A 22,522-nucleotide genomic window follows, 5' to 3' on the forward strand; every position below is an offset into this window, starting at 1 on the left:
CAGGTGATGTGATAAAGTGTCTGAAGTCCTATAATTCTTAAAATTCAAAGCATGTCTCAGTTATTTTTGAACAATACAGCATTATGTGACAGATTGTTAAGCCTCTTTATGGCTTAAATTAAAACACTTGGTTTTCTCTTCTTGTTGGATCCTCCTCTATGTATCAACATATAGACTCTTATATTTTAAAATTCTAGTATTATAAACTATTAGCTAAAGCTATTATTTTACTTACCAGATGGGGTTCTAATAAGTTGAGTAAACAATTTAAAATAGTTTTCACTTTTTTCCCAAGGAGAACATGACCATAAACTAATAGACTGAAACAAAGCATCTCAAACTAGTCCTCATTGTATTCATGTAAAAGACCTGAAAAATAAATGCAAATTCACCAGAACTATCAAAAATTTTAGGATTTAATTCTTGGAATGTATCCAGAGCATATTTATTTCTTTTCAATTATCTTCTGAAAGTAAAAGATGTAAAGGATTATACATTAGAAGCTTAAAGTTAGAAAATAACCCTAATATCTGAGCTTACATAGTAGGAAATGATGCAAGTTGCTATTATAATGCAAAACATATTAAATTCATTTTACACATGCCTATCAATTTTTTTAGTCATACTGATTTGTTATGAATTAAACTAATCATTGATGCATTTTAACAATCTAAAAAGATTTCTTGTGTATAAAGATCCTAATTGCAAAGTACGTACATAATTAAAATCATGAACCTGAGGAAGTAAAAGAAAAAGCACATTTTTAAAAAATGCTGTGGCAGAAGCTGCATAAAAAACATGCTTATAAAAAGATGCCTTTCTAAAGGAAGTAAACTGTATAGGCACTGTCTTCTCATATCAAATTAGTTTCTTTTACCAGCATAATATAACAGGACTTGAAATGCCCAAATGCTACTGTAGTAAGATGCTTTTAAGGCAACCACGTGCAAAAGCTTGTGTGAAATACATAAAAAAATGTAAACACAGCTTTCCCCAAAGTAAGGATTGTGCAACTATTATAGTTCATACTTTTTAAACAATTGCCAGATCAGCAGAGTATTGAAAAAAAAAATCATAAATAAATATCAATAATCAACAAGTGAAGGATAAATGACTTTAAAAATCCTTGTTTTCTTAAGTTATATTCTATATTAGGCAGACTTCAAATTCTGATGAACAGCTTTGAAAGCTCTCAATCTAAGAAAATGGATTTAAATTCTCATCACATGGAATGTTTTAACAATATATAGATTCTGGACCTTTAAATTACAATCCTCCAAATCCTTTTGTATTAAATATTGAGCACATTGCATAGCAGGAAATTTAGTTCACTACCTATAAAAATGTTGTTCTGTTCGTTCAAGGAGAATTTCGCCTCAATCTTTCAGTTTTCTTCTTTCATACTGTAGAGTGGGTCCACAAGTTTATTATGCACGTGCATTAAACCTTAAAGGAGAAAAAAAAAAGTACAATTCGAGTTGTAGTTAGGTTACCAAATGAGATATTTGCCAGTGATTAGCACAGTGCTTATCTCACAGAAAGTATTGTCTTTTCCCTTCTAACAGTATATCTCATTTCAATTTTGATACAAAGAAAAAAATTAAAATACATAGAAGAACGGCAATACATCACAACAGCCAATTAATATGTAAAATGTAAAACACTCAAATGTAGTAAAAATTTTGGCAAGATTTAAGTTCTGCTTAAAATAAGCCCAACCCAGACCATTCCCCCAGCCCAATATTTTCAGGAAGTTTTTTAACCTAGCACTGTAGATGTAGGTGTGAAAGATACAAAAGAAATGCAGAAGACAGTTTTTTCCTATCCTCAACATTCAGTTCATTTAACCAAATTTTGTGCAGAACATGAAGCTAGATGGTTGAGAAGATAAAGTTTAGCCCTTGTTCTTATGGAACTTACACCAAATGCTGCATGGAGAGTTATGGAATCAGAGATTAAGTGAAATTTGGGGAGGAAGTCAACAACTGGGCATCAGGAAGGATGTCTGAGGGGCTAACTTTTGAACTGGGCTTTAAGGAAGGAAGAAGCAAAAACTGAAGAAAATACTCGGGATGAAACAATGAACAATGAGGAGCTGGAATAACTACTTGGGGCAGAAGCATATAGAGGCAGTAATATGATAAAGGTGGAAAAATTAGGTTGGTGGTGCTAGGCTGCTGACAAAAAAAAAAGTGAAATATAAAGGTTTTAAAAAGCAAAGAAATGAAAGCTATAGAGACAGCTATATAAAAGGAAAGTTATTCAATCAGCTATATAAAAGATAGATTACAAATTGCCAGATTACAATACCATGAGTTAGAAAATGGACCGAAGTTTTTCTTTTTTTCATTAGTATTATCATTTTGAAATCCAAGATAGCTCTTTAAATGCGATAGTTTAAATAAGATTCAAACTGGCCTAATAGCAAATTTACATTTTAATATGGCAAATATTCAAAGATATGGTGATTAATACAATATTCTACTCCTAGTACATGTCATTGGCATAAAATAACTATAAATTCTCCCTCCAAATGTCTGACTGTCTAGTAAAATATCATAATAAACTACTCATATTTTGGAACATGTAAATATTTTAAAGCTATCAACAAATATCTGTACATGTGTACAAAATCACATTCACTCGTGAAAAATTGGATCTTTGGAGATCTGATTCATAACTTTTAATTCATAATATGACAGGTGCTAACCTTTAGCTATGAAAGACGACTTATTAAAACAAATTAATGACATGGTTAGGATTAAAAGTAAAAGTTTAAACTTAAATGATATTAACCAGTTTCAAATTTGTTAGATGCACCCATTTGTAATGGGAGTAGAAACATATAGTCAATGTTGTGGGCCTCAGAACCACAAAGACCTGGGATTTGAACACTTACTGAGTGATGCTGGGCATGTCACTTAACCTCAGAGTACGCCAGGCAACTGTCTTTAAGACTATAAATGACAGAAAATGTGCAGGCCTCCATTGGTAGGGAGTTTTCCTCACCTGAAGAGTTTTCTACATCAATGAAAATCCAGGTCTACTCCCTATCCCTAGTTACAAAGAAAAATTGAAATGCTAATTAGAAATAATTCTTAACTAATCATCAAAACAGGTCTCTTAGGTCTTTTATGAGGTAAAACTATAAATGAAGTAAAGAAAATTAGCTTAAAAATTCTAATTTTTCACTGATTCAAATTTGTCAAATTATTAGTAAGGTTTTATTTTATACTATTAAAAGCCAGATTTCATTTTGAAAATAGAAGTGGATGTGGGCCTGAGAGACAAATACTAAACCTTTTTTTTAAATACAAATACTAAAGTATTTTCCTAATGCATCTGATAGGTAAGATTATGTTGTTTTCTTGCTCAGGAACCTTATGCATATGTCTCTCCTACCTAAAAGACAACAGACAAACTCCTTTGGTCCTGAGGCTGCTCAGTGATGCATTAACAAATTGCTGGTGCAGGAAGACCCCGAGTTCAAACTGCACACACAAAACTATCAACATATAGGCTATCTCCAGTTTCACAAATCACAGCTTAGCCATGCTTTCTCATCCTTAATAAATTTTGCTCATGGGGCTCCCATACGTCGTTCACAGGTGATTTACCCCACATGCTGGGCGGGCCAGTGTAAGCAACATACAGGAACACAATGCTGATCCCCTCCTCTCACTCTAGGACCCCCCTCTCTCCTTTTCCACTTATTAATCCTTTATGGTACATACCCTGGGCAACTAAATATTTATTCACTCATTTGTTACAACCTTCTGGGCAGATGTCGAAGACCTGAATTAAGGTTGTGACTATGAAAGGAGAAGTGTTGAATTCAAGAAATGTACAGAAAGAAATAGCAAGAACTTACCACTGATAAAAATAAGAAAAGTTTGAAAAATAACACCAATTACACAGCTTCATTTAAGTTTTATGTATACACTAATGACAAACTTTATAAAAAAACATAATAGCTTCATAACCACCAGTAACACACTATAGATGGTATTATTCCCATTTTTTGGAAAAGGAAATTAGGTTTATTAAGTGACTTGTCCATCCACAATATGCTGCCTACTTAACCACGTGACTTTTACAAGGTGAAACCTACATTAACCAGGCAGACACTAGGATGTGGAGGAAGAGGGAGATTGAGAATTAACCTAAGAACCTCGGACACGGAGTGTCATTTCCAAAACACAGGTCACATTATACTTGGACTCATCACAAGATGCTATTGTATGTTATTTCATGAGCTTCTCGAATTGCTGCGGTCAAAACAGGGAATTTATCACTTTCTGACCCGGCCTCCAGAGATAAGCCTCTCGGAACTTAACCAGTCTGTTACCAAGCCCTACTCTCAAAACTGTTTGATAGGTAGGGTAGAAGCATCTCCAGTTCAGGAAACAGTTCCTATAACACAGAGGGCTGATTTTGTGCTGATATGGAATTTTAATTTTCTTAACATACACTGGAATTCTCTGCCAAAAGCAGAGTGAGTAATAACCTACAGACCTATTTTCATAATTTCATGCTACATGAGATAGAAAAACCAATGAGGTAACATTCTATTCTTATTCTAATTCTCATCAACAAGAAGGCAGTTCCTGGGGGCAGAAATCATGGTAACCTTGGGAACTAGAGACAACTCCATCTGAGAATTTGTGTTATGGGAAGAGGAAGGCTTATCACGGTCTGCCATGGGCCTGTGGAGGAGGAGAGCAGATTCCCAAATGTTCACTTGCAAGAAGCAAGCTGGCAAAAAATACCACGGACTAAAATTCAGTAGGAGAATTGAACCCAGGAATGATGGAAAGCTCTCAAGAATTAAAAATTCAAAAGCACATGAAACAGAACAAGTCTGAAGAAAAAGAAAAGAGTAGTTGTTTAATGAAATTTAATGGGTCACTGTCTACTCAGATTTTCAAATCTTTACCATGGTGGCTATTGTACACTGTATACAGTGACCCACATTACTCTCCTTCCCTTTGTAGCTAGCTCACCACTTTCTCCCCTTCCTAAATTCCATCCCTATATCCAAGGTTTATCTTCAGTTAGCCCTGCCTTAAACAAAAAAGAGCCATAAGGCATGTACAGGTACAGGTAACAAAAGGAATAAGCCAGTGAACTTACCTAACTCCATAATATGGAAATTTATATAATACATATAATTGTATTTATATATGATACATATTGTTAAACTATGTATTATTATATGTATTATATAAATATATAATATATAGAGGAGTTTCAAGTTGAAAACCCTTTAGGAACATCATAATATTAAATTCTTTGTTTTCTTACTTTTGGGGAACTATACATGAAATAAGAGAAAATTGTGTTGACAAGGTGAAGGGCTAGTTTGTGGAGATTTTTAGTTGACAACCAATTTCCTGTATATAAAATGGTATGATATGGGAAACTGACAATTAACATTTTCAAGGCTATTTCTGATTTATAGAGGAAAGCAGAGCTTTAAGAACCCAAATCACCATTTAATTTGTCAAGTCATTTGTGTTCCAAATTAATCTTGTATATCCAGATGTAAAATGAAGGATACTTTAATACTCAGAAATAACTAAAACTCCGATTATCAATCCAAAAACATGTAATTCAGTTTTTTGGTTTCTGGCTCTGCGATACAAGTGATTTTTCTTTATTCTAATTAAGTTTTAGCATTATGCTTGACTCCTGCCCTTCTTTTATATGCTATTCGTGGCTAGATATTATATATAATCTCTATAAAGTATTGCTACTGAGATTCTCCTTTGTCAGAACTAAAAAAATTCTGTGTGGGCGGGGCATTTTTTAAAGTGACATAAAAGCTCTAGTATCTATTCAAGCTGAAAATACATTGTCTCTAGTGTAACTATCACTGTGTCCCAAATTAATTTTTATAATATTTGAAGTTTTCTAACTGGCAAGTCATTGTTCAAAATGTATTTAATCTCCATTGTCTCTGGTAGAATGTTAGTACTTCAGTGACCTATTAGCATATACCCATGTCGTTAGTCTAAATATCCATGTCTTAGTCTAAAACTTAAGTCATATCCTCGTTTCAATTTCTCAGGGAAAAAAATAAAACACTTGAATGTCCACCTGGTGATAAAACATGTCCAGGTGGTCCTATCAACAGATTTAAAAGGGGCAATGCAGAGCCTACTTTCCAGTTCATCAGGATCTGTGTCAAAGCCTATGTCCAGGTGTCACAAGGTGAAATCAGAGCAAGATTTTGTGAAAAATGTAGATTTACCTGTATAAAGATACAACCAAAAAAACCCTCAATATCAACCACAACGAATAAACCTTTATTCCGTTTTTTTCTCCTTTGTGCTACATCAAGGAAGAGACCCAGAACATTTTTATAAAGTCTGGTGTGCTGGGAGTTTAGTAATCTGGATCCTATACTTCCTTAAGCAAGTCACTCTGCTCTTTGGGCCAGACTCTTCCATGTATGAAACGATGGGTGAGAGGTCAAACTTGATGTCCCATCAAAAGATCCAAAACAGAATGGACTGCCCTCCCTGAGGCCCACCCTCTTTCTGACTTCCCTTTCAAGGCTCCCAAGTTTATAAATCCATTCAGTCACACTAAATCTGATCATTTCTGGTGCATCCATCAGCCAGTCAGGACTTTAGTCGGGGACCTCTCATTGGTCTCCTTTCTCTCCTCCTCCATCCTCTAAAGGCCTTCGTCTGACCATGGAACTCTGGCTCAGACACCAGCGGCATCTCATTGCCTCTGAGATCAAGTCCAACCACTTTGATGAGTGCTTCTTGACCAGGCCTTCGTTGTCTTGTTTTGGGTGTCCATTCCCGGTCTTTCTGGCGGGACACTTCCTGCCCTTGTAGATGTCTTTTGGTCCCCACTACTTTTTCATGACTTCCCTTGGGAGTCCTCCTTCCCTCCTCAAGCACCTTCTTCTGCAGCTCTGCTGCGGCTCAGGCTCCTGGCACGCTCCCTCTTGTGCCTCACGTTTATTGGCACAGACACTCCCTCACTTCCTACTGCACACACTTAAACAGATGCTGTCTCTACTATCAGAAGAGAGCTCTTGGAGCGCTTGTTTTGTTTGAGCAAATAGAACCTGTCGCATAATAGGTACTAAATTAATATTTATTGATTCTCTTAAACATTCTGGCTCTAAAGTTCTACAATATAAATTTAAAGAGTAATACAAATAACAAGCTTGTACACTTCCTTCCAAATAATGTGTCCTGGCTGTCTTGCTGTTTAATTAATCAGCTAATAGCTATTAAGAAGTTAGTAGATTGTGTCTGTATTGACTTTTTAATTCTAAAAATTTGTATCCCTCATAGTGACTGACAAGCCATGTCTAATACTAAGAGGGTCTCAAAAAATTATCACTAAATAATGACGAATGATAAGTAACTACTATTAAGCTTATTTAAATATTTTGCAATTATAAATACGAATGATACTTTTTATTGAGTAAACAAATACTAAGAATTTAGGCATAATAATAAGGGTATATTATCATATAGTTAATTAAATATCTAAAATGAAAATAATTCACCTTAAGGACTCTCACAAATGTCCATTTGATTTTCCAATTGGGTAGTACATCTCTTTAAAGTTTTTGCTTTAAAAAAAATTGAATTATTATCAGTTGAATTGAAGTATCTTAGTTCTATCAACTACAGAGAATTAAAAGCAGTTTGAATTCAATGCAAAGTTACTATCACAGTATCTTTGCCTTCTTCCTCCTATTTTAAGACCGATACAATTTCTACTTTGGGGAAGCTTGAGCTCACTAAGAAATGGGAGAATAACCTCACTCTGTGCTCCTCATACTCTTGCGTCCTGCCCTAAATCCTCGAGAATGAATTTAAATATGGTTTTTAAATATGAACAGTATTACTCCCCAAGATTCATTTTGATATCATTCTGATGTTTTCTCATACTTTTTTAAAGTATATGGTTGAGTGTTTTTAAAAGGAAAATGTTATTTTAAAACTAAAAAAACAAAACAGTAATATAATTGAAATAAGGAATTATTAGACACAGGAATCTGTTGTCAATTTTACCTCTGTCTCCAAAGTATAAAGGACGAAGATGACAATCTTGGAAATTACAAGACAGTGAGGGAAACTTGTATTAATAACATTTTGTTATGTCACTCTTGTACAACTGTGTCCCCATTTGAGCTTTTCTTGCCGTAGTCTGCTATCTTCTACAGCTCATTTTGCAGAAAAGAAAACTGAGGCAAACAGGATTAAGCGACTTGGCCAGGGTCTTCCAGCTGGTAAATGTCTGAGGCTGGATTTGAACTCGGGTTCATTCTCCTACCTCTAAGGCTGGTGCCATCCAGCTACCCCAACAAATCATAAGCAGGATCGTTCAAGCATCACTTTACTTATTCGTCCACCTCTTCTTTACTGCTTCGTTTTCAAGATGTAATTAACCTAGCTTCCCTCTAATTTGGTATTAGGGGGCATCGGTGCTAGGTGACTATTCATGACTTTTTTTTTGTTGGTTTTCTTGACGATGTGAAACCTATAGACTCCTCAAATTCCCATCTCAGTGAAGCCCTGTCCAGCTAACTCAGCCCATCTTAAATGTTAACAGAGAAGATGTTTTTGATTTTATTTTCCCAATGAGATTGGAGTAGCTGGACAAACCATTTAAATGGAGTTCTCCCATATAAATGTACTATTGAGTCAAGAGAGGTAGAAAATGTGAAATGAGTTATCACTTCTCTTTGGGAAAAGATCTAGGAAAGAATACTTCTGGGAATTGGAGGTAACACACTTGTTTGACTATGACATATTCAAAGAAGAAAAACAAACATAAATATAAGCAAGACAGCAACGTTAAACTAAAGAGAAACTTTTCTTAAAATATAATAGCCATAAACTATAGCTAGAGATAAACCACAGATTTGCTAAAATCCCAAAGAAACTGATTGATTTTCTAATTGGTTGTAATTGCAATGTTATGTGCAATAAAGCAATAATGAAGCATCTGGCACCAGGTTAAAAAAAAAAAGATTACAAATGTTTTTTTCAAAAAGATGAAAACTACTGATACCACAGTATTCATGCTATTTCAACCTTCAATGACACTGAATGGGAAATTAAATATAAATACTATAAAAAGAAATGTTTAAATAAAAAATAAATAAGTGTTTTAAGGAAAAAGAAATCAAAATTTTAAAAATTTAATGTGGAAACCTCTTTTGTTTTGGTGAAGGTTAGTAGAGTTCTGGAAACTATTATAGCATTGAAACAGAGTTTGGGCAGGTGAAAATATCTACTATGATTATATGTACAACTAAGGACACCCAAAACATACTGCTTTAAAACAACCAGCAAGAGATAGATAACTAATTCTTCATAACATTTTTGCATTTGGTCTGTGTGTATGTGACTACAAATGTGTATTTTATAAGTAACATCATAAAAATGAAGGGTTGTTTTTTGAATCAGTAACATGATTTTGATATATGTTAAGAGATTTTTATTACATTAGACAAAATAATTAAAATCTCATTTAGATTCCTTTCGGTATTTCTTAAAAGAAAGGCAAAAAGAGAGTGATATAGATGGCTTCCTAATCAAGAAAAAAAATTAAAGATTACCAATCCAGGTTGAAAATGATAAATAACCTTATAAATATTTAGAAAAATCGGTGGAAACAAACATAATGGAATAGTTTCAAAACACACAACTCTGTATACCTGTATTGATTAGAATCAGACACAATTCAGATATACAGAAAGCCATTTAAAAATAGGCGTAGTGTCTTATTGATCATCTGACAGGCAGTGTGGCTAAGAGGAGCCTTGCCTTGCTGTGTGGCCCTAAGAAAGTCACTTAATCAATTTAAGGTTTTGGTTTTCTTAAAGAGCTTAGAAAGGAGGATTCTGGGAAGATGGCAGAGTCCAAAAATTTCAGGCTCTCCCTATCTCTCCCACAAACAAATTTGTACCTCTGAGCCAACAGACTGGGAAAAAACCAAGAAGATTTGGGGCAGAACAGGGTCCTCCTGGTGCACCCTAACAAGATCTGGAGAAAGACCCTGGGCCAGGACTGACTTGTCTGAAGTGCAAACACCTTCGGGCCAGCAGAAACATCAAGTAGGGATTAGCCCCTGGATGAGCTGGGTGGGGCTGGACCCTCAGCAGGAACCAAGACTCTGTCCAGTCAGGGTCTGATTCCCAGAAGACTGAGGGAATGTCCTCAGGACCAGCTGTGCTGCTGAGCCACATAGCTCTGGGAGAGGAGAAGCCAGCACACAGAGAGTATAGATATGGGGATAGGGACACTGCGGACAGTTACAGGAGGGCGGGCTCTTGGTTCGGGGGTTCCTGATCAGAAGGCCTGAAGGGAAGTTTGAGGCATCATCCTCCCACCCCATGATTAAAGGTGCTTACACTAATACTTATTAAAAAAAGATGAACAGGCAAAGAAGAAAGAACTCCATCACTGAAACATATTATGGGAATAGGAAGACCAGGGTTGACTTTCAGAGGAAGATACTTTAAGATAAAAAGAAAAAAAAAAAAAAAGAAAACTCCCCCTAAATGTAATTTGAAATGGCTCCCCACCCAGAGAGAATTTATAGAACTCAAAAAAGAATTCAAAAATCAAATGAGAGACACTGAGGGAAAACTAAAGGAAAAAAAAAAATCATCTGAAAAACGAGAAGATTATGGAAAAAAGTTAACTCATCAGAAAAGAAAGTAGTCTCAAAGATGAAAATAACTCTGAAAATTAGAATTGTGCAAATGAAGGTACAAGAGACCAAGAAATAACAAAACAGATTATAAAGAAAGAGAAAAAAGAGAATGTGAAACATCAAGAAAAATGACAGATTTGGAGAATAGATCAAGAAGAGAAAACATAAGAATATTTGGATTGCCAGAAAGTTGTCACTAAAAAGCAAACCTTGACACAATACAGGAAATAATCCTAGAAAGTTGCAGCAAGAACAAAATAACAATTTACAAGGAAATAAAGAAAAGAAAGGTACTCATAAGTAATTTCTTCTACTAACATATATATGGTATTTTGTTATATATTTTGGATCCTCCCCGATTTCTGCCAGGCACATGATAATGCTCTTTTCTTTTGTTTCATTTTCTTTTGGATTATTTTTGTTTTTCTTATTCTTTTCTTCAAATAAAATAAATTTTGGGGAAAACAAAAAAATATTAAACCAATAACCTTAAAAAAAGGATTTGGAATTATAGTACTTGTCAAGAAAACATTCCATAAACCAGTGCTGACCAAATGGCTACAATGAAGAAAGAAGCTACTCTTTACTTTTCATAGGAAACTGATTCACTAAATCCAAGATGATATATGAGGAAGCAATATAGTATAACGGTAAAGAAAAACTATTAAGAATCTGAGGTCATTATTTCTAATCTTTGCTTTATTACATACTAACTTTGAGAGATCTCCGGGTCTGGATTGGATTTAAAAAAAAAAAAACTCTTTAAATATAGTTTAGTTTTTATATTTAAAGTTTCAGCACTCTTTACTACTATATAATTCTCCAAAGGCAGCTAAATGGCACAGTGGGAAAGGTGCTGAGTCTAAAGCCATGAAGACTTGAGAGTTCCTCAGGTATTAGTAGCTATGACCCTGGATGAGCATTTAAATGCTTGTATTCCTCATTTACTAAACTGCAAAATGGGGTCAATAGAACCTACCTCATAGAGTATAAAGAGACTGGCACAGAGGAGATGCTTAAAAAAGGCTGGTTCCTTTCTCCCTTTCCCTTACAGAATCTAAGATCCTTGAGTCCAGGAACTGTTTTGTTTTTGTCTTTATACTCCCAGAGCCCAGCACAATGCTTGGCCCTTAATATATGCTAATAAATAATTGCTAAAATTGCAAATATAAGTATTTTTATATCAATCACTATGAAAAGCCCCTGCCTAAGTACCTATAATGTATCATGAAAATCTATTGTAAAATTTCTTTTTCCCAAGTCACATGATATTTAGAAAGAAATCTGAAGGAACAAATAGGAAAATGTCAGGAAAAATTGTGACCAAAAACCTTTTTATTCAGAACTCAATACTGTAGTGTTCACTTATCCAACACACATATATTTTTCAATTACAATGATGTTTTTGATTTCTTGATGATGCTGATGCATTTGTAGCTGGCAAAAAGATGAAAAAAAATTTAACATATTCAAATCTAAATGGATCTTTTCTCTCCTATATCTTTAGGATCAAGCAAATTAGGGAATCAAAAGTAATAAAAGTATTACCATAAATATCATGTTTTATTATGATAGTTATGTCTATCTACTATCAATGAAATTTAATAGAGAAATGAAGTTGTGTTTAAAAAAAAAATCAACGTTTTTTCTTATACTCAGAAATATTATAAGGAAATGCATTAAGAAACTCAATATTCCTGTTACAGCAAATACAGTTGATAAAAAAGACTAAGTAAAATAGACATTCCATTTTTAAGCAGTTAAAAGTACAACAAGGAGGGAAAATAAAAACTTTGTACAAAAGTTTGCACTTAAGGTTAACTCATGACATTCAAAATTTTAGTCCCCATTTAAATATTTGTAGTTTGAACATATTTTAAAATTTTCCCTATGAATTTTTAAATAACTGGTCCCTTGAAACATACTTGATGTCTTTAATGAAATTATCATTTTTACAAAGTGTTCTTCATTTTCCGTGTCCTTTTTTACATGTAAAAACTGCTTGTACAAACCTAAATACTGAGTTTTAATAATATAGATATTTCTTATTTTAAAGAATTGTGCTCAAAGCAAAAGTAAGAAAGTTCCCAGTTAAATCTGAAATAGTTATTGGCTCAATCCATTTAGTTTCATTTAAAACTAGCAGAGTGTCAAGGAAAAAAAAATAACATCAAATACAATTTCAGATGTTCCAAAAACAGCACTGGTTAGGAAAATTTCAAAGTAGGCATGATATTTGTATTATAACACTGAATTCAAATTAATGAAACTCAAGTTGACATGAACTCTCAATATGGGTGAGAACCCAAACATGTAAAAACACAATGACCAACAGCAGAAGAAAAAAGCTATCTAACTAAAACAATAAGTTCACTTTGGGCTAAAATTTCCATATGGGAAACTGAGCCACAAACAAAAACTCTTAACAAAAAGTACAGATGGAAGATCCTCCTACTGCTGTCCTTTTTCAAACTGAGAGAACAGAAACAGTCATTCATTCAGCAGCCACTACTGCTTTAATTTGAACATTCTTCTTGAAAACATAGGTAATGTGCCAGCACAATGCCAGTTTTCAGGAATATAGGGCGGGATTTAATTCCGTCGCCGTATCAAAATGTAAACATACCATTAACAAATCATATATAGGCAACTTAAAGTCAATGCTCACCTTTAAAGTATTTCACAGTTTTAACTCTTAATTCTAAGGTAGCATCTTCATCACATACAAAAATAGTTCGAGGATGCTGCTGGAAAGCTGAGACAGTCCACATATGATTGACTCCTTCTTCTATTGCCTTGTACAGTGCAAATGCTTTATGTGCACCTGTTATGAGAATCATTACCTAGAAAACAGTGAATGTGCATTAAATTCCAAAAGCCCCTATATAATTTAGATGGTTAAATGGTAATTAATAAAAGGTTACAATCATCTTCCAAAAGTTATACATACTCTGCAGACATAGAAAAAGAAGTCATTCAACCTTATAACCTTATAACTATTTGATTACTATTCGATGATAATGGAATGGAAAGGGATTGAGAATAATAATGTGAAGAAATGCTAGAAAGGTAAGCTAAAGCTGAACTGTTAAAGCTCCAGAAATTAGTACTTACTGTAAAAGATGAAATGAAGCAAAAAGACTAGTCAGAGGTATTAGCCAAGAAACTATTTTAATAGTCTTTGCAGGATGATAAAGTGTGTTTGAACAAAGACCAAGAATGGAAATAAGGGATGAATGTAAGAAGATTATTCCTTAAGTCTGGACAACTTTTAAGATGTGAGAGGCAAAAGAGTCAAAGATGACTCTAAAGTTTTAAGTCTAAGTGACAGTGTCATGAAGAGAAACAGGAGTTTAGGACTGGGGCAAATTTGGGAAAAGAAATTGAGAGTTGATGTGTTCACTTTTAACACACTGAGTTTGAGTTGGTAGCAGTATATCCAGATAAAGATGTCCAATGGAAAGTTGAAAATGTGGGACTAGAATTGAGGAGGACATCAAAGTTAGACATAGATCTGGGAGCTATAAAAGTGCAGAGATCACATTTAAGGTCTAAGAAGAAGTACTTTCAAGGGAAGCATTCTAAATGGCAGCAAGTCAATGGATGTTGGTAAATGCTTAGGAAAGAGTGAGCAGCCTAAAATGCTATAAAAAGTTAAGAGACTCTCCTATTTCTTAAGGATGACACACTTTTAATTGTGTATTTGTCCATGAAAGCCAGATTACAAGGGATTGAGGGTGGCAAGAAAATGGAGAAAGAGAATACCTACAATACTCTTTTAGCACATTTAGCAGTAAAGGGAAGGCAGAGTTATGATGAAAGCTTGGGGGAGCAGCAGGAACAGGGAAGGTTCTAAGACAGGGGAAGCTTCTGAATGTAATTAAGTGGAAGAGAGTCGAGAAGTGTAAGAATGAAGAAACAAGAGAGAACAGGTATAACTGAAGTATCCTAGAGGGAAATGAAATAGAATTAAAAGCACAAGCAGATGGGTTTGTCTAGGCAAGGGGGAAAAATCCACTTATCCTCTGAAAGGAGAAAAATGAAGGAAAAGATAGAAGATTGGTAAGTTTTCAGTGTCTAACAGGAAAGAAGAGAAAATCTTTTTCAGATTTTAAAAAATTTCCTCAGTAAAGTGAAGGAAAACACTTATTGAGAAATCAGAGTGGGAATGGAGAGGAGGAACATGAAGAGAGACATGTGAATATTTGCTGCAAGAAATAAGTTAGGGAGAGGCAGCCAGGCCGTACCACAGAGAAAGCTCTAAAGCTGGGACCCTTACCAGCTATGTAATATTAAGCAAGTCATTTACCTTCTTTTTATCTAAGTTTCTCTTTCTCTCCTCCCCCCTCGGCCTCCCCCCAAAACAGAATAATAACTGACCCAACTCACAAGGTTGTTAGGAGGACCAAATGAAACACCTATATTTGGCACACAGCAGGCACTATTATAAATGAATATTCTTTCCCTTCTCCTTAAAAAGTAAATAAGAGATAAATAAATGTAATAATGAGGAACTATGAAGAAACACATGTATTTATAGTGGGCCATGACAAGATGGGACTATTTTCCCAGCATCACTTGTCTGTTCTGTCAAAAAAGAGATTGTGAATATCAACCAGGCTGGGTTTAGAATACCAGGGAAAAACTCTTCAAGGAGGGAAAAATTGAATCACGGTAATAGCTGTAAGGGTTATGAAGAAAGAAATCACATTAAAATAATGGTGGACAGATGATAGAAGGTAGCAAGAAGCCAGACTGATAAACCCAACGCAAAGTGTGCAAGGGCCCAGAATGCCAACTTTGAAAACCTGACAGTGACCAGAGTCTCATTAATTACCCTGTTACTTTCCTAATAAGATAAAAGACTAAGTTCTCTGTTTTACTGCCACTAACTTGCCACTTTTGTTGCCACTCACCTTTTCTTAGTGACAGGATCTGTACGATCTATTTGTTAATAACTCAAAGTTCACTATACTTTTTATTTCCTCACATTTAGATACAAATTATGAAGCAAGGACTGGTCTGTATCTGTCAAGGAGGATGTTGATCCAATCAAAAATGCTGTTACTCCAAGATTGTGACTTCTTAAAGCAAATTTAAAGATTAATTCTTGACTGCTAGAATATTAAGAGGAAGTTAAGGAAAGAGGAAATATATAAAAAGTTTAAAGAATTGGCTTCCTTTTTTGTTGAAGATCATTCTATAACTACAAATGACCTTTCAGAAAGAATACACTAAAATATCTTATCCTGAGGAGTCTAAATACTAAGTAGCATTCCATGTCTGTCATTTTATTGAAAACACCCAAGAACTACAAAATTAAGAGTTTAGTTCAAGCAGAAGCAAGTAAAGTTTTGAATCTATAAACCCCGCAAAATTTACTTTGGTTTGAATTTAAAAGAATGACTCTTAAGAGATATCAGTTATTAAAAACTGAAAACAAAAAATATTTATCACTCAACACCAGAACTCCAAGGAGAGATATGTTAAAAAAAACAATTAAATGAATTCTTACTTCTCTAGCATCCATCACTGTCCCCACACCAACTGTCAGAGCCATAGTTGGTACTTTTGATAAGTCTCCATCAAAATATTTGGCATTTGCCAAGATGGTATCCATGGCTAGAGTTTTTAATCTTGTCCTTGATACTAAACTGGATCCTGGTTCATTGAAAGCGATGTGACCATCTGGACCAATGCCTTTCAAAAGAAACATAAAATCACATATATATGTTTATACATAAAAATGAACAAGGTTTGCCAAAATTTTAAGAAAAGGAAATGGTAAAATTCAAATTTATTTTTGTTTCTTTTTTCCAAAGACTGTTCTTGGAAACTTTTGAAATTAATTTTAATTTGTACTTTATTATATTATTATACTTTAATTTTAAAGTATTAAAATCCTTTGACAATCATTGAATTTAATGATTTAATGTTTGAATTTAATGATCTACTTTTTGAGTCTTTTAATTTCTGCCTTATACTGGCAGAATTATAAAAAAAGTAATAGTGAAAAAAAGTCCAGCGACCTGGGTAATTTGCCAATAGATCTTCCACTACCCATATAACCTATGTTACAAGGTTATTTGTAGCACCGCATGCTTGTTTCTTAATCCATTAAAAGAATACAATAAACTAGAATCATCTCTAAAATACTTACGAGTGCTAAATGTATATGATCCCATTGAAATTTGTCCTCTATCAGAAAGCACTCTGTAGTGAATTTTTAAATTTCTTTTAAATTAATCTAAACCTGTGAATTTTTCTTTTTCTCTAATCTAAAGCTGCAAGTTCATTGGTGTAACAACACTTCTTATAAAAACTACTTGTTTATAAAATAAAAAATAAAAATATTTTTGTAACATGAATAAACTAGTCACCAATTTCTGGGTGTAAATTTTTGAATAGAAATATTATTATGGTTGTATGGAGATTAGGTTTCTAGTAACTTCAATTCTCCAAATATCAGAGGCTATAAAAAATGATCTCTAAACAACCAAAGTATGTGTCATAAAACCTATGTTCCTTTTTGACAAAAAAAAGCCTTTAGTGTCTTATTGCCTCTTATTTAAACATTCAATATCAATTAACATAGCCAACTGATTTCTTCACCCATTGCAGGAAGAAGCAGTAAATAAGGAATTTCTCCTAGATAGCTATTAATAACATTGAAAAATGAGTAGTAAAAAGAAAAAAAAAAAGAAAAAACCCACAATAGTATGATACATGTCTTCAGGAGTTTGAAGAAGTGCGAGATAAAAAAGGATTAGATTCACTTTACTATAATTACAAACAGCAGATAGGGGCACAGTTAAATTTGATGTAAGGAAAAATGCTTCTAATAATTAGAATCATCCATAAAGGAAAAGGTCTGCTTAGCTGGTAGTGGGTTTTTTCCTCACTGGAGGTTTTTCAAGTAAAAGACAAATACATTGGGAATACTGTAGAGAAAATCTTAGTTTATATATGAATTGGATCTCTAGAGGTTCCCCAAAATCAGCAACCCCAAGTGTTTTTGTTGAGTTGTTCATCTCAAAATTCCAGAAGGATGTCCTGTCCCAAGACACAGTTACTATGATAATCATACTGATTCATTTAGAAGAAAAAAAATAAAAAATATACAATATCACTTTGCTATTCTCAGCAATAAAATGATCCCATGACTCCTCTGAAGGACTAAAAAAACAAAACAAAACAAAAAATGAAAAAATGCTATCCATACCCAGAAAAAGAACTGATTGTATCTGAATACAGACTGAAGCATACTTTTTTTTTTTTTTTAACTTAACAGGTTTTTCTGGAAGGGGAAAATCTGTTTTTTCATAACATGACTTTTATAGAAATGTTTTCCATAACATCACTTGTGCTTTCTTAAAGGGGAGGGAAGAAAGGGAGAGTGGAGATAGGGAGAAAGGAAAAGAACCTGGAACTCAAAAAGTTTTAAAAACAAAAAAATTGTTTTACATGTAACTGGGAAAAACAAAAATATTATTTACATGGTACCCTTCTAAGCAGAAATAGGTCTTTTGGAGCCCAAGTCCAATACTCTTTTAATTATATCATGCTATCTACTCACCAGTTTTCTGATAAATTTTTAGATACTAGAATAGGTATATTGAACATTTCTCTTCTCTTCCTTATTTTTTGACTGGTTAATTTGGTACCTAATGAATCTGTGCTTCAAACTTTCTCCTACCACATTTCTTGATTTCTTTAATCAACCAATTGAGGAATACTTTCCTGCTGTTTTATAACTTATAATATGGTACCGAACAACTGGAAAATGAAAAAAAAAGAATAAAACTCTGCAGAGAATGTAATTCTTCATATCAAATTCCCCATGAAGGTCCCTCAAATAAGAGAAAATACTAAGAGATAAGAATGATAAAATTGTTTCATTTCACCCAAGTTATATGCTTCTGGATGCCCAATATAATTAATTGTGTTACTTATGTGGATGCTAATAGCTGAGGCAATTTTTTAGGAGAAAAAAAATTAAAAATATACAACATCACTTTGTTATTCTCAGCAATAAAATGATCCCATGACTCCTCTGAAGGACAAAAAACATAAGATACTTTTCTAAAAACTACAAAAAATTTAATAGAAAGTTTTAAGACAGTAAAATAAATATGCAGTCATAGATATCTTAGAAGAGAATCATCTCACAAAGAAAGGATTTATATGACACTAAAAACTTTTTAATGGAATTAAAATGACATTTTCAGATATAGCTGGAAAGATTTTCTAGAAGAGTTGGGATCTTAAAACTTAAGTTGAAAATTTCTAGGTATCTAGAAATCTCTCCCAAATAGATTTTTTTTTTTTAAATTCACAGCAAATCTAAGCATGGGACTTTCAATAAAACTTATGAGTGATCTTGTACAATGAAATGTAAAACTTTGATTTAATAGTTTTTTTTTTTTTTTTTAAACCGTGCCTTCATAGACTGACTGCTCATATTAAATGTGGCTGTAAGATGCAGACCAGGGCAAACCCTAGATTTCATTCCGCATATACAGAAATAGTGAGAGTAAATTAAAAATACACTAACAATGTGTTCTTCCACTACAACAGACTGTTATCTGGGAATAGCATAAGGAAGCAAAAAAGAATGCAAAGGGAGCAAAAGCTATGTTCATGCTCTCAGTTTCCCCTGAAGATCCTAAATGTGAGGAAAAGATAATTGGCCCCTAATCAAAATTCTATCAAATTGTTACTTGATGCCTGGGAACACCTCAGGCCAGAAGTTCTTAAAACTCTTCTATAACATATTTCTTTGGAAGGAAGTCTGAAGAAATCTATGGACTCCTTTGTGGAATACTTCTATATGCATAAAATAAAATCCCTAGGATTACAAAGCGCTTATGCGAAAGATTCATCAACAAAATGTGATCATAAACTCCCTGGATCCCTGCAGGTTAAGGATTAAGGTATGGAAGGGACCTTTTGCTCTTCTCTTCCACCACTATTTGATGAGATGGTATTGTCAAAGAGCAGAAAAAACACTAGACTGGCAGCAAAGTCCAGGGTTCAAATCCCAGCTCTATCACTTACATACTGTGACCACAGGCAATTCACCGAGTCTGAATGGAGCCCTTCTGCAGTCCTTTCGCACAAGGCTGGACCTGGGAAGGAAGGTGGCTCCATCCCAGGGTCCCCTTCCCCTCTGCAGAAAGGACTCTGCCATTTTTCCTGACCAGGGCCTGGAGCCATCCCCAACCTCAGGGAACCGCACAAAGGCCCCTCTGTTCCCTGTGTCAGAGTTTCCCTCTCCAGGCCTGTGCCTCTATCTGAGAGCAGGCCAGACTGCTCGACAGCAAGCCACTCGTACCTTATGGGTTTCATAAACACCCATCTCTTTTTTCAAATAGAACCCTGTTATCAGTTACTGAATACAATATGCCAGGAATCGGTGCTACCCAGGTCAAAGGAACCCGAGTTTAAAATATGACCAAAAGCCAGGCTACAGGAGGGTGATCGAGGGGAGAATGGGAGTGCTCCAGATGTTCAATGGAGTGCATGATCAGAGGGGTGCTGAAGGCAGCTGGACCAGAGCTAAATGTTAAATGTTAAAACTTCTGTGGGAGCATCTCCACCACAAATAGCCACAAATGCGCAAATCAGAGCTTGCTTTATTGTTCTGTTGGCTGCCTGCACTTAAAGGGATAAGAAAAAATGTTAATAGTACAGATTAAATTTAAGTATAACAGAGATATAGATGAAAAGTAATATAGCGCACACACGCATGCACACACACACACACACACTCCTAATAGAGAACTAATTATAAAACATTTACAAGCACACCTATGAATCTAAGCACATTAAGTTGTCTTGATCATATTAAATTTATTGAATACTTTTGTTGCAAAAAGTTATGGATGTTTGCGGAACTACAGTTTTAAATTAAAAAAAATAAAAATCTTATGCAACTAATGATAAGATTTTTTTACTTACCTCCAACAAAAAGATCAATTCCTCCAGCTTCTTCTATTTTCTTTTCAAATGCATCACATTCTGCTTGTAGGTCTGTAGCATTTCCATCAAGGATGTGAGCATTATTAGGATCTATGTCAATATGCTTAAAGAAGTTATTCCACATATATGAATGGTAGCTCTCAGGATGATTTCTGGGAAGTCCTAGAGTTAACAAAGTCAATTTGATAACTTTGAAAATTAGGGATTAACCAATTTTCTGAATCTTTCAGAAACACTCTGGGCACCATACTTCTACCTCTATGGTCAGGTCCCTTCTAACACTCTTATGAATGTAACCTGAAAAACATCTTATAAACACACCTTTGGACACTTATGTTTAGTCATATTTTGTTATTGAAAAGTTCAAATATTTTAATCAAGACAACTGGCTCAGGTATGTTAGTTTTAGAACAAGATATTTTACATGCTATTGTAAGCCGTTTCTCTTTTGTTTTCCATAACATAAATATATCTTATGAGCATCTTAAATCAGAAATTTAATCTGATACCTCATAAGCACATGCTGAAATGTCTTTAATAAAAAGCATATTAATAAGTACATTGATTCTTCTCAGTTCTTTGAAGAGACAGTATTTATTTAGAACTTCTCCCTTACATTTAACTGTCTTCATATAACTTCTGATTCTTTCCAGATTTTCTCTAGTTATCCTACTTTGAACTAAAGTAAATCAAAGAATTCCCAAATTATACAGTTGGAAGGGACTTGTATGGGACAGCAAAATGGTGAAGGAGATAAAATGCCAGGTCTAGAATCAGGAAGATCCGAGTTAAGATCCAGCCTCAGACACTCACTTACTAGTGAGAACCTGGGCAAATCACTTAATTCCGTTTGCCTTGGTTTCCTCATCTGTGAAATGGAAATGATAATGGCACCTTCCTCCTACGTTTGTTGATAAAATGAAGATAAAACACTTTACACACTGCCTGGCACATTGTAAGCATTTAACACCAGTTGTTATTGTGATTTATGATTATCTAGTGCAATTATACAACAAATCATGAAGCCACGTAGAATATCCCTAAACATTCTCAGATTTTATCTGAAGGCCTTCAGAAAAGCACCTTCACAATCCATTGAAGGAGCCCATTCCATTCTCAGACTGCTCAAAGTTTCTTTTATAAAGAACTAAAATCATTCTCCTCATAATTTCTGCCTTCAAGCAGTACAAATCTAAAATGTCTTCCTTACACATTGAGAAATTATTTAAAATTATTTTAAAACAATTATTTAAAGATTGTGACAGTGTTTTCTCCAAGTTAACAATCCTTAATTTCTTTTGACCATCCATTCTGGGGTTACCTTTCTCTGTATCTATTTCCACTTAGCAAAGGCAGTTTTAAAATGGGGCACTCAAAATTGAATACTTAGGTGAGGCTTTAGGAGGGCTAAAAAAAAAAGCAGAACTATTATTTTTCTCACTTGGGACATTATATTCAAGCAATGTAGTCTAAAATCACATTTGCTTTTTGGCTGCCACATCATCCTGCTGATTCATACTTAATTTCAGTAAAATCTCTGAATTTTTAACGTAAATTTTTTCAGCCAATATTAGAATTGGATTTTTTAACTTAAGCATAGAACTTTGCATGTGAACCTATTATAGCCACTTAGTTTCAATCTACCTTTCTAGTATGACATGGCCCTTTTTGATCACAATTCTGTTAATCTGTCATCCACACAATTTAACAATACACCAGGAAAATTATTCCAGTGATATCCGCAATTCTTAACAGAAATTCCCAGAAGTCTGGAAACTGATGGGCAACACATGGTTATTGAAAGAGTGGAGTAATATATTCTTAATAAACCTCTGAAAGT

The 22,522-nt window shown here is 34.1% G+C and overlaps 1 protein-coding gene across 2 annotated transcripts in view; it reads right to left on the bottom strand.

Annotated features, from left to right (window-relative positions):
- The window catches only part of GNPDA2 (glucosamine-6-phosphate deaminase 2), a 28,822-nt gene that overhangs the window by 1,783 nt on the left and 4,517 nt on the right, over positions 1 to 22,522 (bottom strand). The window contains exons 4-7 of one of the 2 annotated variants that reach the window (XM_051966520.1): positions 20,662 to 20,844; positions 16,217 to 16,401; positions 13,370 to 13,544; positions 1,336 to 1,446 (exon numbers count right to left, since the gene is read on the bottom strand). In XM_051966520.1, coding sequence (XP_051822480.1) covers positions 1,385 to 1,446; positions 13,370 to 13,544; positions 16,217 to 16,401; positions 20,662 to 20,844 — 605 coding nt within the window. In that variant the 3' untranslated portion in view covers positions 1,336 to 1,384. Of the gene's footprint in view, positions 1 to 398; positions 1,447 to 13,369; positions 13,545 to 16,216; positions 16,402 to 20,661; positions 20,845 to 22,522 lie in introns of those variants that run through there. The other variant, XM_051966519.1, reaches the window with a different exon arrangement.

Source organism: Antechinus flavipes, chromosome 6 (genome assembly GCF_016432865.1).
Source record: "Antechinus flavipes isolate AdamAnt ecotype Samford, QLD, Australia chromosome 6, AdamAnt_v2, whole genome shotgun sequence".
Classification (NCBI taxonomy): Eukaryota; Metazoa; Chordata; class Mammalia; order Dasyuromorphia; family Dasyuridae; genus Antechinus; species Antechinus flavipes.